The following is a 19,339-nucleotide window of genomic DNA, read 5'->3' as shown; positions in this document are numbered from 1 at the left end:
GAATTATACAATTTAAAAGTGAAAATAATTTATAATTTTCTTTAAAAAAGATTAGATTGAGTAATCTAAAATCTAAAATCCAAAAACTAATTTTTTAGAAAAAAAGAAACGGCTTCCAACTTATACTATCCAAAGAAAGACAAAATGGAAAAAGAAAATGTATGAAAGTGCATAAAAAAATTATGGAGGTGCAGATGGAAAAACTGACTTGATAGGACACGTAAGGGACGGACACGTGTTTAATTGAAAGAAAAAAAGAAAAAGAAATCTGATAAGTATGAATGTACTGGTAAGGTTTCCGCTGCCACCGGTGATTATAAATCGGCGAAACAGAATTCCAGTCTCCAGAGCTAAGCGGATCGAATCATCGTCGCTCATGGATCAGCCGAAGAAGGTCATTGTCTGCGGCGGGGGAGTGATAGGTGTATGCACTGCTTACTTTCTGGCCGAGAAGGGAGCCGCCGTCACGCTCATCGAGATGTCCGACGTGGCATGCGCCGCTTCTGGAAAAGCCGGCGGATTCCTCGCCTACGACTGGTGCGACGGAGGACCGTTGGAGGAGCTAGCTCGCGTGAGCTTCAATCTCCACCGTTCACTCTCGGAAGAACTAGACGGTCCTCGATCGTACGGTTACAGAGCCCTCACCACTCTGAGTCTCACCGTAAGGGAATCCGAGCGCTCTTCTGCTTCAAGGTCCCTGCCTTCTTGGATCGACGGGCCAGCTCGTAGTCCTAAAACGATTGGAACCCCCGAAACGACGGCGCAGGTGCACCCGCAGCTTTTCACTCGCACGCTCATTGATAGAGCCGTGGAGAAGTATGGTGTGAAGGTGGAGATTGCGAAATTGGAACGGGTGGAGGTGGAAGAAGGACGTGTTGGATCAGTGGTACTGGAAGGAGGGCGAGCGTTGGAAGCGGACGCCGTAGTGTTGGCAGTGGGCCCTTGGTCCAGTAAGTTAGGTTTGCTATCATCGCTGTTTAGAGTTTATGGGCTTAAGGCCCATAGTATTGTTTTGGAGCCCAGAGACGGCAGTTCCATAACCCCGCATGCTCTCTTTCTGAGTTATTATTCCTCCGGAGGAAGAGGAGGAGCTCTTGACCCTGAAGTGTACCCTCGGCCCACAGGTAAATGCGAAATACTGTTTTGATTTGATAATAGATGTAGTAGTAGATGTGGGATTTGGAGGTTAGAGTTGATGTGTTTTGTTTTCAGGGGAGGTGTATGTGTGTGGGATGTCGAAGGAGGAAGAGGTGCCGGATGATCCTGCGGAGATAAGGGGAAACCCTGAATCGATTGCGATGCTTAAGAGAGTGGCTAAGACTGTGTCGAGCCATCTTGGGGAAGGAGAGGGTGGTGTGAAGGCAGAGCAAGCATGCTTCTTGCCCTGCACTGATGATGGGATACCCGTAATAGGAGAGGTTCCAGGGGTGAAGGGCTGTTACGTTGCCACAGGGCACAATTGTTGGGGTATTCTCAATGGTCCTGCCACTGGAGCTGCACTTGCTCAGCTTCTTCTTCATGGACACTCCACCATTGTTGATCTTAAGCGCTTTAGTCCCTCCAGATTCCTTCTGCCCACAAATCCTTAGATGCTATTACAGGATCACTGTTTTCAACTCATCTAAATTTTATCATCAAATATGTACATGTAACTCCATGTAAAACAATGAAAACATTTCTCAAGTATCACTCCTCCTATACATTTTTTTTTTCTTTTCATTTATTTTGTTTAATATAAGTTTTTTACTTGCATAAACTCTTGTTGAGTAACGTGTCAAATGCTAATAAAGAAATCTTATACTATAAATATATTCTAATTAACTTTGTTTTAAATCTCACAATCCAAATTTGGTCAAACTTAACTATTGTTATTGTACTCTCGTGAGTTAACTCTTGTATATAAGGATCGTGAATTGGAGCGAGCTAGCCCACGTAGCCATAAAAAATGCGGATGTATCGGGACGTTGAATTTGCTGACCCGCATAAGTTTGTAGCATGCACGGGTTAAGTTCGTAGCATGCATCCGCTTAAAAATTTAAATATTTCTATTTTTAAGTTCTTAGATAATTTATTACGTTATTTCTATATATTTATTTTATTTTATTTTTATTTTTTTATTATTATGATTATGATTACGTATAATCATTAAATATTTTCATTTTTAAATTCTCACATAATTTATTACGTTATTTCTATAAATTTATTTTATTTTATTTTTATTTTATTATTATTATTATGATTATGATTACGTATAATTATTATATATAAGATAATGATTTTAATTTTTGAATATAAAATATATTTTTATGCATTTTTAAGTAGGTGTCTTGTAAGGTGACATTTGTTATTGTACTTAGCTATAATTTTCATTACTATTGTTTATTGTCTTTGATAAGGTAAACTAATTGGATAATTTCGATAGAAAATAAATATTAATTATTATAAAAAAATAAAAAAAAATTATTTTGTTCATCACAAATGCGATGGACGGGCGAGAAAAATAAATTTGATATTAAACTACAGGACGGGCCACCTTAACTCACACTTTGCGAACCAAAATGCGGAGCGGACCAAAACAGACCGGGATGACCAGCTTTGTCATCCCTACTTGTATCTAAAAGGTGGAGAGACTTTAAATTATAACATTCTAGGTATTTGTGTATTTTATATCACAACTCCTCGAAACCGAACATTCTTCAATACCTTGAGTAGTTGCATATTCCATATAACGTATTGACGAGAACAAGGGATCATGACTCACAAACTAGCAAATACCCTAATTAGATTATTTATCTCAATTAACTTACATAATGATGATTATTTGATGAATAAGCATTGATCATACTAGAGCTGTCAAAACGGGTAACCCGGTCCGACCCAACTCGACCCACCATGGGTTGATGATTTACTGAGCCAACCCAACCCGACTCACATTTTAGCGAGCCAAAAAAATTCGAACCCGGCTCGGCCCACCACGGGTTGGCGGGTTAAACAGGTTGGCTCACGAGTTCACTTAATTAAAAAAAAATATTATTTTTTATTTTTTTCAGTCAAAACTAAATTGTAATTCTAATTAAAATCTAAATAAACTTTAATACAATCCAAATACAAACAAAAATAAAAAAAAATACAAATTATTTATGTGTTGGATAAAAAAACAACCTAAATGACCCAAATGTAAAGCCCAACTTAATAAAAATAAAATAAAAAATACTTGTGTGACCCTTTTATCTACGGGTTGGTGAGGCAATTCGGCTCACCACGGATTCAACCCGGATGAGCCGAGTTCTAAATGAATCAAGTCAAAAATCAACCCATATTAAAATTTCTACAAATATTTCAACTCAACCCGACCCGAATCTGTGGTGAGCCGGATTGACTTGCGGGTTCCAACCCATTTTTATAGCTCTAGATCAGACTTGCAAAAAAATAAATAACATTAACTAAAACCGAAATTGACTTAATAGTGTTTTGTATAAGTATACTTTCAGAAGACTAAGAATTACAACAACACTGAAAAGAATCAAGAAGACAAAAAAACAAACGAGTATAAAAAAATACTCGACTATGCAGAACAACTTCAATTATAAGTATAATCTATTTACTCAAAAAAAAGAATTTTAACTTACAATTAAATACCTATTATATAAATGAAATATACCGATATCCTTCAAAATTACCTCTTGAACAAACTCACTGATATTTTTGAGAAGGACATTCCATATTGACCAAAAAGTTGTAGTCAGCAAGGGTAGGGAGATTCTTGAAACCATATCCTTTCGTTTGAAAAATCTCTTTTTAAGTAATTGAAATATCTTTAAAAGAATTTAACGAAAATTTAAGTATATGTGATTTAAGAGGAAAGGAAAATCTTTCTTGCTTGAAATTGATAAATTTTGAATCATAAAAGTTCCAAAACATTTTTATTCGAGTTTTACACAGTAAACAAGAATGTTTTTCTTTAAACATTTAACTGAGTTGCAGGTCTTGGACTAAATCTTGATATCACTAATTAACTATATAATCTAAAGTAGCGTTGACATCGTTGATTTGCATTTATTTTTATCAGAGTCCAACTAAATGAAATAAAGAAAGTTGATTTTAATTTACAAAGAATTTAATAGATATGTGAAATTTGCTTGTTTAATAAAAGTTGGTCCAACATTCTAGAACTTGCATTTATGTCAGAAAAGTTAGGTTCCAAAAAAACATGGTATTTATTCCGAAGAAAATATATAATTGTTTTAACTTAAATTCTATTACAGAAACAAGGAAAACTGTATTGAAATAGATGATTCAGAGAGTTTACAAAAACAAAGATATAAAGACTACGGAGAATAAACTAAACCTAACTTAACATAAAGTAACTAGACCTAACTAAACTTAACATAAAGTAACCAGGGTTAAACTAATAGGCCCCCCTCAAGATGGGAGGAAAATGTTTTCTATGCCCATCTTGGAGAGAATGCTGAGAAAACTGGTTCTGGGTAGAGATTTGATGAAACAATCAACAAGTTGGTGATGTTTTCGTATATGGTTAAGCTTGATAATTCCTTTCTCCACATGTTCACGAACAAAGTGTAGGTCAATATCCAGATGCTTGGTGCGCTCATGGTGAGAAGGATTAGAGGCAATTTGAATGGTGGTTTGATTGTCACAATAGGTCACTGCATGAGGAGTGGAAATATGAAAGTCAGTCAAAAGGTTCTTTAACCAAACAATTTCAATAGATACAGAAGCTAATGCACGGTACTCAGCTTCTGCAGAAGATTTACTGACAGTCTTTTGTCTCTTGGCTTTCCATGAGACTAAAGAATTGCCTAAGAAAATGCAGAATCCAGTGGTGGAGCGACGGGTGTCCATACAAGACCCCCAATCAACATCAACATAAGCATTTACATTACAATCAGAAGCAGATTTAAAGAGAATACCCTGCCCAGGTGTATGCTTAAGATATCTTAATAAAATATTAGCAGCTGCCATATGTTCAATACAGGGTTTAGAAACAAACTGGCTTAATTTATGGACAGTATAACAAATATCTGGACGAGAAATAGTCAGATATAACAGCCTGCCAATAAGACGTCTATAAATAGCAGGATCAACAATAGGAGTGCCAGAATTATTATGTAAATGTAAGTTAGGAAGCATAGGAATAGTAGAAGGTTTACAAGCAAGCATTCCACAATCTTCAAGCAGAGATAGAACATAATGGCGTTGGCACATAAATATACCAGTTTTTGATTTGGAAAGTTCAATGCCGAGAAAAAACTTTAAATCACCAAGATCTTTTAATTTGAATTTGTTTTTCAGTTGAATATTAACAGCATCAATACAATCCATGTTAGGGACAGCAAGAATAATATCATCTACATAAACAAGGAGAGCAACAAAAGTATTATCATGTCCTTTCGTAAAAAGAGAATAGTCATGTTTAGATTGACAAAAGCCAAAAGAAAGAATAGTATCACGAAATGTATGAAACCAGCTGCGTGAAGCTTGTTTTAAACCGTAGATGGATTTATGAAGATGACAAACCAAAGAAGCATTAGATGTGGGTGTAAAATTATGAGTATAACCGGGAGGAATATGCATGAAAATATCTTCATTAAGATTACCATTTAGAAAAGCATTATTAATATCAAGTTGAGTTAAATGCCAATTATGAGAAGCAGCAAGGGATAAAATAATGTGTAGAGTAGTAATTTTTGCAACAGGGGAAAAAGTTTCATAAAAATCAGTACCATACTGCTGTGTAAACCCACGAGCAACCAACCTAGCCTTGTGTTTAGCTACAGTGCCATCAGAGTTAAGCTTGAGTTTAAACAACCATTTGCAACTTATAGATTTCTTACCAGGAGGAAGGTGTGTGATTGACCAAGTGTTATTCACATCCATAGCAGCAAGTTCATCGTCAATGGCTTTTTGCCAATGTGGAAAACGAATGGCTTGCTTATAAGTTTGAGGCTCATAATTTTCAAAGATTTGACAAAGGTAGTGTGTGTAGGGAGTGGACAACTTGGAATAGTTAACAAAATTCTGAATAGGATAGGGGATTTTTGAATTATGAGTCACATTGTAACGATGATAGTTTGAAAGGTAGGTAGGAGGATTAGAAGACCTAACTGACCTGCGAATAGGAACAACAAAATCTAAAGAAGAGGCTAGAGTGGGAGAAGGAGGGTTATTATCACTAGGAGAGGCAGAGGTGGGTGAAGGCAGGTTGTGATCCAGAGAATAGGTGTCATCATCAAGATTAGGTGGATGAAAAACAGGAGTAACAGGATGAAAAATGTCAGGAGCAGTAGAAATAGTATTTTCTTGAAAAGGGAAAATATGCTCATGAAATTTAACATCTCTAGAGATAAAAGTTTTCCTAGTTTTGATATCCAACAGTTTGTAACCCTTGTAACCTATGGGATACCCTATAAAGACAGCAGCGGTGGCTCTAGGACTGAACTTATGTCTAGAGGACAAAAGGGTAGAAGCATAACAGAGGGAACCAAAAACTTTAAAATCAGAATATAGAGGGATTTTATCAAAAAGAATTTCATATGGGGACTTATTTCCTAAAACAGGGCTAGGGGTTCTATTCATGAGAAACACAGTTGTACGAATGCAATCACCCCAAACATTTATAGGAACATTAGACTGAAAAAGTAAAGATCGAGCAATGTTAAGAATATGCAAATGCTTGCGTTCAACCACACTATTTTGCTCAGGTCTTTCAACATAAGAGAATTGATTAAGAACACCTTTATTAGTAAAAAAATCATGAAGAGACAACTCTTTTGCATTATCAAAATGAAAAATTTTGATGTTAACATGAAAATGATTTTCAATATATTAAAAAAATTTTGGAATAAGCACAATGCAATCAGATTTGTTTTTAAGTAGATACACCCATGTAAAACGACTTTTATCATCAACCAGAGTTAAGAAATAACGAAAACCATCACAAGTAGGAAAATGAAAAGGACCCCAAACATCCGCATGAATAATATCAAAGCAATGTGGACTAAAAGAATTTTTAGAAATGAAAGGTAAACGTTGTTGTTTAGACAGAGGACATATGCTACAATGGTGGTTTTTATCAACAACAGTTAAGGAAGTCTTGGCAGTAAGTAAGTTGTAAACAGGAACAGACAAATGGCCTAAGCGCCTATGCCAAACGTCATATGTCACAGAATTGCAAGAATTAAAATTGACAGAAGGTAAAGAATGTTTATAGAAATCAAAAACCAGAAGGCCGTGACGCGACTTAGCAGTGCCAATCGTCTTCTGCGATTTGAGATCCTGCAAAATGAAAAAATTAGGCTGCATAATAAAGCGGAATTGATTCTGCTGAATTAAAGTAAAGAGAGATAATAAATTGAATCTAAATGAAGGAATGTAAAGGACATTATGAAGAAATATGTCCTGAGTAAGTTTAATACTGCCAATGCCTTCGACTTTAACTTTGAAGGAATTAGGAAGTAAAACATGTGAATTATTCATAGGCACATAAGAATCATACAAAGATTTGTAACAACAAATATGAGATGTGGCACCATAATCGATAATCCATTGATATGAATTAATAGGTAAAATAGAGTTTAGGATATTACCGATAACGTTGGTAGCAATGTCATCAGTGGAAGGAATGGAAGGAGTAGTAGTTAATTGCGTGGTGAGGTATTGAATTAATTGTTGACATTGAGCAATGGTCAATGTAGAATTATGTGTGGGGTTTTGTTCAGAAGAACCATCAACATTATTAACAGATGAATTTGATCGATTCTTGAAATAATTGGGAGGGTACCCAACGATTTTATAACAAGTTTCTTTAGTATGACCCAAGATATCACAATGTGTGCACTTAGGACGAGGTTTCTTGGTAAATTTTTGTTTATCAATTGGGGGTTTTTTAGAAGAATTAACAGAGAAAGCTAAACTTTCAGAATTATTCGATGATTAAGTATCAATAATTTCTCGTTGAGATTCTTCTTGCAAAATTAAGGAGAAAACGTTACCGATGGAGAGGATCAGAGAGCAGGATTTGACCACGAATTTGGGAGAAGGAATCATGCAAACCCATCAAGAAAGTCATGACATATTCTAAGGCGGCGTGTTGGTGAAGTTGATGCATCCCACCGCAAGAACAGTTGAAGGTGGGTTTGTATCCAGAAAGCTCTTCCCAAATTGATTTTAGCTTTGTATAATAGGTACTCACACTATCAGAACCTTGTTGTAGAGATAGAAGTTGGCGCCGGAGTTGATAGATGCGCGAACCATTTTTGCGGGAGAACCTAGTTCGAAGATCCTCCCAGATCTCATGAGCAGTGGAGGCGAAGAGGATGCTTGTCACAATCTCTTTTGAAACTGAGTTGTATAACCAGGAGATAACAACGTTGTTCGCCCTTGACCAAGCAGCGGAAGAAGGATCGTCGTCTGAAGGTGCGGCTAGGGTTCCGTCGATGAGCGACAATTTATTTTTGACAGATAAGGCGACCCGTATCGCACGGCTTCACGTTACGTGGTGTGGTCTAAAGGTTGGGAAGTGAGAAGAAGGTCGGGGCCATCAGAATGATGTAAGAAAAGAGGATGGGTGAGATCTTGATGGGGTTTTTTGATGGGGACGGTGGAAGAGGGGTTAGATGCGGTAGAGGAAGCCATGAAAACTGGCAAGAAAAAGAAAGGAAGATAACGAACGGAAAGAGGGAACCCTAAGGGAAAAAAAAAGAGTTAATTCTCTTCTGATACCATATTACAGAAACAAGGAAAACTGTATTGAGATAGATGATTCAGAGAGTTTACAAAAACAGAGATATAAAGACTATGGAGAACAAACTAAACCTAACTTAACATAAAGTAACCAGACCTAACTAAACTTAACATAAAGTAACCAGGGTTAAACTAATAAATTCTTTTGACGCTAATATTTGAATTATTTATTATATTTAACACATTTGCATTTCATGTTTGAAAATACGTTTTAAACGTAAAATAAATAAAAATTAACGTAATTGTGTTAAAAAAATTATATTAATTTATTTTTAAATTTTAGAAACTAAAATATATTAAAATTTTAATTTTAATTTTAAGTTGAAATTAATAAATTTAAAACATACTCAACCCAAAGATAATGAAAGAAATTGATGGATCCATGAACTTATTTGAGTTGGATTAGGAAAAGAAATCCAGATAGAATCTATTTCTTGAAAATTAGCAATGAATTAACACTACAGAGAGCACCATTACAACACACGACATTGAATCAAATACCAAAACCTATTAGTCAATGATAAATACATTATTTTGTTCTTCTTTCTACAAAAAACCCTGTGACAAATCATGATTTAGACGCTATAGTAATATGAGGAAGAAGAAGAGGAGGATGAGATCTTTTCAAGAACTTGTAGCACCTCTTTCATAGAAGGCCTTTTCAGTGGAACGCTAGACACACAACTATACCCTAGCTTGAAGTAGGCCAACAGGGCCTCCTCTCTACCCTCCATGTCGGCCCTGATAGCCATGTCAACCATACGCAAGGCCCGGTTCTTATCCTCCGTCAAAACCCCAGGCCCTTGGCCCATATCATCCAAGACCACAATCTTCCCCGTTAGAAGCTCAAGAAACATTACCCCAAAAGAGTACACGTCCCACTTGGGGTGAGGCTTCAGGTTCCTCAGCGACTCAGGAGCATGGTAAGGAGATAAGCCCATCATGGAGCTAGGGCTCGGGCTCGGGCTCGGGCTTGGCCCATAGGTAATGTCCTGAAAACTGTCCCGCGAGGCCGTGGATCTCTTGCTCCCAAAAATACGCGCCGATCCGCCAGCCTTATAACTGGTGTCACCGGTGACTATTCTCTCAAGCCCAAAGTCTCCAATCTTGGGCTCCATGTCATTGCCCAGCAGAATATTGCTAGGCTTCAAGTTTCCATGCACGTGTTTCTTCTCGTGGAGATAAGTGAGCCCACGTGCCACCCCTTTCGCTATCTTCAACCTGATTTCCCACGGTAAATGAGTCGGCGAGGTGCCCACCTTCCCTGATTATACATTCCAAGCACACAATTTTTTACTTCATCATCAATACCATAACATTGACCAAAGTTGGTGCACCAAATGCATTGAAAAAAACATAGAAACCCAGAAAGATAAATTATTGACTTACTGTAACGAACATTGGCAAGACAACCGTTTGGAACGAAATCATAGATGATGAGCTTCTCATCGTGTCCCCAGTAGAAGCCTCGAATGCGAACCAGATTAGGGTGCACCAGTTTAGCAATAAGTCGAACCTGGTTCTGGAAGTCCTTGAACCGCTCCACACCGCTCTCCCCGATTCTCCGAACCGCCAAGGACATACCATCTTCCAAGACAGCCTTGTACATTATGCTGGACCCTGTCGCACCCAATATGTACACAGAAGCCTTCAGCAGCGTTTCCAGTTCAAGCTGTCGTTCACCGTCCACGATCACAAGAGTCCCCGTTTTCTCCTCCTGTTGAGGACCCTTCTGCTTCTGCCCCTCCACCTCGCTATCACAACTGCTTCTTGTCTCCGAACACTCTTCCTCTTCCGCTCTCTTACTCAAACACGACCACCTCATAAACCTTCTAGACTCCCACGAACTCTCACTCTCACTGCCACTCCCACTCCTCACAACCGCCTCCTTCTTCACCACCTCCTTCTTTTTCTTCAACCGATACACCTGCGCGAATATCATGCCCAGAATCGCTATCCCAATTACGTCTCCCACAACGATTCCTATAATCGTTCCTCGTTTCAGACCACTCCCTTTTTTCCCCTTCGGCGCTGCCGAAGAATCAAAGGTCCGCGGGATTGCCGCGATTGCTGGAGGAGATATAGGAGCAGAAACTTTCGGGTTGGAGGACGACGAAGAAGGAACAGGGCACACATTCTTCGTCTGTTCTCCACACAGGTTGACGTTACCGGAGAACGATTTCCAGTTCTGATTCAAAAACACGGCGGATTCGGGAACTTGGCCTGTGAGGTTGTTGAACGAGAGGTCGACGGTGGCGTTCCCCGGAATGTTTGCTGCGAACTCCTTCGGGATTTCACCGAAAAATCTGTTGTAGGAGATGTTTAGGTAACGCATGGCGTCTCCGCCGAAATCCGCGGGAAGAGTCCCGTTGAAAAGGTTTGAAGACAGATCCAAAACCTGCAACGTTCTCAAGCCGCTGGGAAGAAAACCAACCAAGTAGTTGTTCTTGAAGGAAGCGAGAGTTAGGTTGTGCATGTTGGACAAATCGTGAGGCAGTTTTCCCGCCAAAGCATTGTCGGAGAGGTTTAGGCATTGGAGATTCTGAAGCTGGGTGATGGACTCCGGAACCTCCCCAGATATTAAATTGTTAGAGAGATTGAGGAACCTAAGCTGGGAGGATTGGGACAGCGAAGAGGGAAGAGAGCCGTTGAGGGAGTTGTTGGAAAGGTCCAGAACTTGAAGATGTTCAATGGAACCCAGATCGGAGGGAATCGAACCGAAAAGCTGAGAATTGGGAAGCGACAAGGATGTGACGCGGTACTCGGTACCGTTGGTGGCTGGTACGGTGGAACAAGAAACGCCGTTCCACGAACACGGTGTCTGGTCAGTGTAGTTCCAGTTTGCGAGGACGTAAAGAGGGTCGTTGAGCACAGCGTACTTGAAAGAAAGCAAGAGAACGCCGTCTCTAGTGAGTCCAGAACAGTGGTTAACAGCGAGGAGAAGAAGCAGTGAGATTATGAGAGGTTGACAGAAGAGAGTCATGATTTTACAGAGTAATCCCACATTGCTGACGGAGGGAGAAAGAGGAGGGAAAGGTGTAACGGGGATTTATTGCGATGGGACAGAAGGCCATGTGGATGGATGGAATATAAAAAAAGAAATATGGTTGAAGGACATACACAGCTCACCAAAGACGGAACCTCTTACAAATATGCTCCTACGCTGCTACGATACGATTTATTGTTGAACTCCAAATACTTAATTAATTGCTTAATCACTTTTCTTCTCTCTCTCTTCCTACTACTCTACATGTAAAGCGATGATGCTGTGTATAGCATCTTTTTCTACTACTACTAGACATGCAGGTGAAGTTGGAAATTTAGTTATTGCAAACACTTTGTGCCTCATTGACTTCACAAGCACCCCCAATGATCCAATTCCTGTGTCAATATAATTACGTCTTCTTCGTCTGTTCACTGTATTAAATATTAGTCTTAATTAAAGCTTTACCAATTAAAAAAACTGGCTACTTTATTCTACCTAAACGGACAAGCTGTCATTTGTTTTTTCTTCTTTATTGCTGTTTTAGTTAAGGAAAGGGAGAAATCAAAACAATTCAATTCTGCGGCAAACCAAGTCTATCTTTTCTTTTCCCACTGGACACCATCATTTTCACCTTCGCCAAAAAAAGACTGGGAACCAATGGAAAATGTTTTTAAAAAGAGAAACAGAAATAACAACAGTATCTTTCTTCAACGTAATAATTTATGTATCCGAAAAACATATATATAGCTATGTTTCATGCCATTATTGAAGGTCCCAGAACATAATCCTACCATCCGTCGCAACGTCGTCGTCGTTACTACATTAATTAATTCAAGTGAAAAAAATGGGAAAATTTTGATCTTTGATCTCAATTCAATGTCCCCAGTTTTAAATTTGACTGGCGAATAATATAGGTGTGGGTGAAGGAACATATACGAAGGACCATTCTGCATTGAATTTCATTAGCGCGAGAACGAGAGGATATGGTCCCATTAATTAGCTAGGGACAGTAAATACATGGTACCACATCAAATGACCGTGGGAACAGTCTTGTTTTTTTCTCATAGTTGTCCATGAACCATAATAATCCATGACCTTGATGAAGATTGCTAGCAGATAATTCTCCACTGTCACTTAATCAAAATAAAAATAATATTCTGCTTCATAGTACAAAGAAGTCTAAGAAAGAGGCATGCTTATTTTGACGGTGGACAAAAAATGAAACGGACCCTCATTTCTGTCTGTATATATCTTTTGTGAAACAATGGCAGATACTGTAGATTCGCGATTAGATTATTTGCAAATGAAAGGTAGCACCAAGCTGAATTTTAGGTGACAATTTTGTGTGTGTTTGCATCGCAGCGTAGTACAGAACAGCTTATTCGTTTCAGACATAATAAGGAACCAAACATTGATGATCGATCGGGTTCAGATCACACATGGGAAAGCATTATCACCTAAACTGTAACCTTGTTCTTTATTAGCTTGGCTCCTGCATTTTTAACATTTGTTGTCAGCTTTACTGGCCTCTAATTTAAAAATCCAAAAAGGTACCAAGGTAGACATTTATCTGCCCTTTTAAAAATTAATCAAACACGAGATTCAAAAGGTCTTGTACCTGCTTTAAATGGTGGAAATTTCACAAACATGATGTAGACTAAAGTTTGTGTGACTTTTACTTTCTGGGCCTATTAATAGTAAACGCTCCTTTAATTATTTTGTATTAAGATCCACCCTTTTATTCTTTGCTATATGGATAAAAGGTTAAAAGGGCACTTAAAGCATATACGTTTTACTTTTCATTAACACTTGTTGAAAAAAAAAAAATGCAAGAAAGGAGAAGGTTGGGGTTATGGCAGATCACCAAGAAAAAAATTGCTTGAAGCAAGATCAGAATGGACGCTGGATAAGATGCACCAAACCAACGCTCATTCATGTTAGCTAAAACAAGCACCCATTATACTCCACTAAACTATGAAAGTAATGTGTGCATATATGTTTATGCTCAACCAACCCCATCCAAGATTCAAGCAAAGATTAGTGAACAATTGTAGTAATCTACCAACTCCATGGTAACAGAAAAAAAAAAAACTTAAAAAGAGAATGAAAAAAAAAAAGGCTTGCAAATGCATAATTTTCATTGGAGACATTTGTAGGTGATATCAAACTTTGTGAAAAGATTGTACCTCCTATGCCTTTAAGTTGGTGTTAAATGATTAAGGGCCAAAAGGAAATTTGACTATTCCTTGATGAATATAACACTTTACTGATTAGTGGCGCCTAGCAACATAATGTTTGTTTTTACCTTTTCTTCTTCATCAACATGGAGCAAAAAAATGTGTTGAACTCACAAGTGTTTTATTTACATCTTCGCTTCACCCCAATGAACGGATCGTGTTTCTTCCTTCTCAAACAAGTTAGCTTGTTGAATCTTGACATTTTGTTCAGTTGATCAGCAACCGTGTATTTTAACAGACAATGTATGAAGGGAGAGAATGAAAATAATGAATAGTTGAAACGAAAATCAATGAAGAAAATAAAGTTAAAAACACGTGAAAGGAAAAAAGGCATGGCATGACCTAGTCCAAAGTCTAAGAAATATTAAACAAAATGTGACATTGGACACCTGGATTCAAGTCCTTAGTGGCTGATTCTCAACACCAGGCTGACCAAGACTTGTTATTCACTGGCAATTTGTCTTGATGCTTTATTTAACATTAATTCAGATTTTTATGACTTCACTCACACATGCATGCATAATCTAAGTTGGGAACATATGCATTTCTTTACTTCACCCAAGTTAAATAGAGGATATAGGATTCAGATGCTGGGATAGAAAAATTGAGTCCAAATTTTTAAGATCTTGTAATGGGATTTTGAGTAAAATTATGGTTCGCCAGTGCTAACTTTCGACTAATTATATAATAATAGTTAATTGTAACTCCCAGAATTCCGACACAGATGCTTGCAGAGGAAGCTTGCACATGGTCGACATAGTCACCTTATTGATCACCACGTGGCACCATGCAGTTGGTGCATTATAAATTTGGGGATTATTCATTTAATTACATGAACAATTATTATAATTAAATGTAATCAAGAGTCGAGAATAATATAGTTGTCCTTAAATTTTACAAGGTATATTCTCCTGCTTTTATACATTTTGTCCAGAACTAACTCAAGTATATTTTGATTGATCCTTCACTAGCATTTAATGATGAATTACACATCTCTTAGATTCTAACAAATAATAATAATGATAATAAAATAAAATAATAATTTGGAAGGTTTAGAAATAGTTAGTCTAGTATTACATCAGGATTAGGGTTACATGGGAGTTGGTAAATAATTTAATTAATAGTATAAAATCCTCTTGTCTCAGAACAAAAACAAAAAGGCTATTGGTAAATGATTTACGAGTACACAACTCTACAGCCTCGAAGATAAACAAATAAATTATCATAGGTCGGCAAATAATCCATTAGTACAAAATTGAATTTTAAATCTCTTAATTTATAAAGTTTGGGAGTTGATCGAGACAATGCACCCTTTAGACTTACGTAGATTTTACTTTTAATATAAAATCAGGCTTCAAATTTCGTTGCTTCTTAGATTCTGAGATTGAAGGTTAGAGATCGCAACAACCAGAGGGGAATATTTATTTTATTATACTCATACTTATCCTTGAAATAAATGTATATCTATCTTTATATTTGTATGGATATATATGTATTCATATTTTCTTAAATATTAATTAAATATTTTTTTATAAAAATTTTATAATAGTGAAAACATGATATTGCTAAGGGTTTAATATCGAAACAAATTATTTTTTTTTCAATGTTAAACTTGAAAGAAAAAAATTCATGATGGTATAAATATTAAAATAAAATAAAATAAAAATTACATAAGTTAGACAATTATAAAAAAGAGTAAACAATTATACATTATTTAAATTTCATCACAAACATATATTGTTTTTTGAGATGTAAAGTATTTTGAAAATATGAAAAAATTTGGTGATATTGAAAAAGTTGAATATTTGAAAGAAAAAGTAATAAATTTTGCAGTGAAAGATGAATTAATGAAATAAAATGAAATTAAGAAACTAAATAAAAGATATAATTTTTTTGTTAACTAATATACTAAATATGAAGATTGAACATTCAAGATCAATAATCAAATATATTCTCAAGTGATAAAAATAAATAAAAATATTAAAAAATAGTTGATCAATGTGTTTCATAAAGCATTTAATTTGATATAAATAAGGTTTATGTTTCCTAGAATACAATTTAGTTTGAATATATATATATATATATATATATATATATATATAATTAAGATCGTAGTAATAAGATATATTGAGAATATAAGAGAACTTGGTAAGTATGAATGGGTTGAAGAATTTAGAAAAAAAAAAATTGTGTAGAAAAAACATGTTGATTAGAGAAAACAAAACAAATGATCAAAGAGAGTATTGAAAATAAGATTTTTTAGGTTGTTTGATAAATTAAGATGTTTTAGTAATTTAAAACGGGAATATATATGTACATTTTAATAATTGAGATCCCATATCGACTAGATACTATATCAAATAATAATAAATAAGTAGAAGCAAATCTCATCTTATTAAATTTGTGGTGTTGAAATAAACTTAAATTTTACTACTTTGATATGGTATCAAATATATTAAGATCTCATCCCACATTATATTTGGGTTGGTCCATCCTAGTTGATATTTGGGTTTATTGTACCATATATTGTTGGTGTCTCTCTTTATCTCTACTTATGATGGTTTTAGTATGAGAAATATGTTAGGTCTCAGCTGAAAACGGGATCCTTACGTGGCCATCCGATAGACACGTGTCAATTAAAATTAACGGAGTTTAAAATTGAGGACCAATTCCATTAGATTTCAAACGTGGAGGACTGAATATGAGCAAACGTTACGTGGGGGACTAAAACCAAAAATTACCCATACTTAAGGGACGAAAAACATAATTAACCCTTTATAAAATATGAGATGAATGAATTTGCATGAGTGATGTGATTCATGGATTGTGAATGATGAACTTGGATAAATCTTGGCATGCAATTTCAATGAAATGGTTGGTATCAAAATGGCATGGTATTGGTATGAGGTGAAATTCTATATTCATGGATTGGGAAGGATGAGTTGGAATGGATTCAACATGGAATATGAATGTGGATTTGGTTATAAAGGTTGGCATGAGTTATGTGCATGATAAATAATACTTGATTGATTGAGTATGATTGGTCGGTGTCAGTGCGTAATTCCATGAGCCTCTAGGTGAGACCTCATGGTGATGCTTCAGTAGTCGGGACGTAATTCCATGACCCCTGTTAGTGGGAGTTCATGGTGGTGCCCCATCTATATAATTTGGTAAGGATTCAAGGTAAGGTTGCATCCTGACACTTTAAGGAGTCAGTTAGTCTCACTTAGAGCGGACTGACTCTTGCAGTGAAAGTAGCAGGAGGCCTGAAACTCATTAAGGGCTAACCTTGTGTGTGGGGGATTGCGACATTGTACCACTTGTATGAGTGATGCGATTCATGGATTGTGAATGATGAACTTGGATAAATCTTGGCATGCAATTTCAATGAAATGGTTGGTATCAAAATGGCATGGTATTGGTATGAGGTGAAATTCTATATTCATGGATTGGGAAGGATGAGTTGGAATGGATTCAACATGGAATATGAATGTGGATTTGGTTATAAAGGTTGGCATGAGTTATGTGCATGATAAATAATACTTGATTGATTGAGTATGATTGGTCGGTGTCAGTGCGTAATTCCATGAGCCTCTAGGTGAGACCTCATGGTGATGCTTCAGTAGTCGGGACGTAATTCCATGACCCCTGTTAGTGGGAGTTCATGGTGGTGTCCCATCTATATAATTTGGTAAGGATTCAAGGTAATGTTGCATCCTGACACTTTAAGGAGTCAGTTAGTCTCACTTAGAGCGGACTGACTCTTGCAGTGAAAGTAGCAAGAGGCCTGAAACTCATTAAGGGCTAACCTTGTGTGTGGGGGATTGAGACATTGTACCACTTGTAACACTTAGCTCGGGGGTGAGCAGAGATATCCACACAAGTGCAAGCATCCGCTGAATCCGACTAGATTATAGGTATCCGGATGAGTCGAGTCGAGTCTTACTGTATTGATTTGGAAGGTCATAACATGCTTGGATGATGGGTGTATATTGGACTGTAGAAGTATATCTGATTGCATGATGAAATCTTTTTGGCTCTAGCTTACCCTTTGCTTGTTTGATTGTTTGTATGTTGTTCTTCTACCTTTGCGATGATCATCAATTTATTGATGGGAGCAGATGTGAGAGGTATTCGTGTCAACAAGGAGAGATGATTTCGCTGCATAGTCTACTTGGGCTGGACTTCATGTTCTTATTGGGCTTTTTTTTAGGGCTATGGCCCATGTACTTGTCCGTCTTTTAGATTTCTATATGATTCCATTAAACTGTATAACCTGTTTCTTTTTTTGCATCGTGGTGTGCCTGGGGTTGTAAGGAGTTAAGTTTAAAACTCCAGGATTGCGCTGTTGTATTATCTTGTGTGACGCTTCTTTTAATTATGTTATTAATTAGATGGGAAGATACATAAACTTTGTATAAAAAAAAATATACTCCAAAACTTAACTGCCAAATCTCTTAAAAGAAGATAAGTTACTTACTATATCGAACATAAAGTAACTAATAAAAAAGTATGTTATTGACAGAACTATTATCATCACGCATTTTCTTTTACTGACTAATAAAGAACGTATGGCGCAACTTAGTTATTTTGGATTAGTGTTCAAAAATTTGGCAAACTTAATATTATTAACTAAGAAGCTGAAGTGTAATTTTCCTCAAATATTAAATAAGAAGTATTTAATGAAAAATAACCCGGAGGATAATGAAGGAATTAAGATAATTTTTTGGGTAGCCGCTAAATGTAGTGAAATAAATGGGTACATGATACATCCCGAACATAAAAAGATAAGGATAAGAAAAACAAAAAAGAGATATCATAAAATAATTTTAACTCATGCTTTATTGAGATGACAACTTAAGAAATTTTTACTTTTTTTTTTTTTGTAAACAATAATTATTCGTTATCTTCTACAAATGTAATTTTGTGTAGACTTAAATGAAATATTTAGAAAGATAAGAAGTGAATTTTTCTAAAGCTTTTTCTTCTAAGCTTTCAATAGAGGTTAAAAAAATTAAAAAGTAGAAGTTATTCAACTACTCCTGCTTTTGCATTCTCTTATTATTATATTTAAACACATACTGTACACCAAAAAAATGAAAACGAATAAAAGTAATGTACTGCAGTCGATTATGACCAGATAAGTAAATTATTATCAAAATTCTAATGCATGCTATTGGAGTTTTAAATCAACCCAGTCATCAAATTGTAATTACTCCAAGATATCTAGCATATGATTTGTATGATTTAATAAAGCATTATAATAGAATTAATTAGGTGTAAATCATCATATTCTTGGAACATGAGAGCTATGTTTGAAAGTTGGATTAGACCTGTTGCTCAATAAGAAAAT

At 36.2% G+C, this 19,339-nt stretch overlaps 2 protein-coding genes across 2 annotated transcripts; one reads left to right on the top strand and one right to left on the bottom strand.

The window, feature by feature from the left end:
- Positions 1–231: 231 nt before the first annotated feature.
- Positions 232–1,719, top strand: LOC114175488 (FAD-dependent oxidoreductase family protein). The gene is made up of 2 exons (XM_028060244.2): positions 232–1,124; positions 1,213–1,719. Exons 1-2 carry the CDS (start codon positions 278–280, stop codon positions 1,587–1,589), a joined length of 1,224 nt encoding a protein of 407 aa, XP_027916045.1. The 5' UTR covers positions 232–277; the 3' UTR covers positions 1,590–1,719.
- A 7,446-nt stretch (positions 1,720–9,165) lies between these two features.
- LOC114178062 (putative LRR receptor-like serine/threonine-protein kinase At4g37250) lies at positions 9,166–12,078 on the bottom strand. Its single transcript, XM_028063751.2, has 2 exons — positions 10,153–12,078; positions 9,166–10,027 (listed from the first exon to the last, which is right to left on the bottom strand). Exons 1-2 carry the CDS (start codon positions 11,744–11,746, stop codon positions 9,339–9,341), a joined length of 2,283 nt encoding a protein of 760 aa, XP_027919552.1. The 5' UTR covers positions 11,747–12,078; the 3' UTR covers positions 9,166–9,338.
- Positions 12,079–19,339: the final 7,261 nt, after the last annotated feature.

The sequence above is a fragment of the Vigna unguiculata genome, chromosome 3, assembly GCF_037176805.1.
Source record: "Vigna unguiculata cultivar grain cowpea cultivar isolate G323 ecotype 2 chromosome 3, ASM3717680v1, whole genome shotgun sequence".
NCBI lineage: Eukaryota > Viridiplantae > Streptophyta > Magnoliopsida > Fabales > Fabaceae > Vigna > Vigna unguiculata.
This window is presented reverse-complemented; position numbering and strand designations above follow the sequence as displayed.

What these genes read in the sequence shown, in the direction of transcription:
- LOC114175488 (XM_028060244.2), top strand. Translation starts at nt 278, where the DNA reads ATGAATGTACTGGTAAGGTTTCCGCTGCCACCGGTGATTATAAATCGG. An exon ending in AGTGTACCCTCGGCCCACAG is followed by an intron (nt 1,125 to 1,212) that starts GTAAATGCGAAA and finishes TTTTGTTTTCAG; the next exon opens with GGGAGGTGTATGTGTGTGGG.
- LOC114178062 (XM_028063751.2), bottom strand. Translation starts at nt 11,746, where the DNA reads ATGACTCTCTTCTGTCAACCTCTCATAATCTCACTGCTTCTTCTCCTC. An exon ending in TCTTGCCAATGTTCGTTACA is followed by an intron (nt 10,028 to 10,152) that starts GTAAGTCAATAA and finishes ATGTATAATCAG; the next exon opens with GGAAGGTGGGCACCTCGCCG.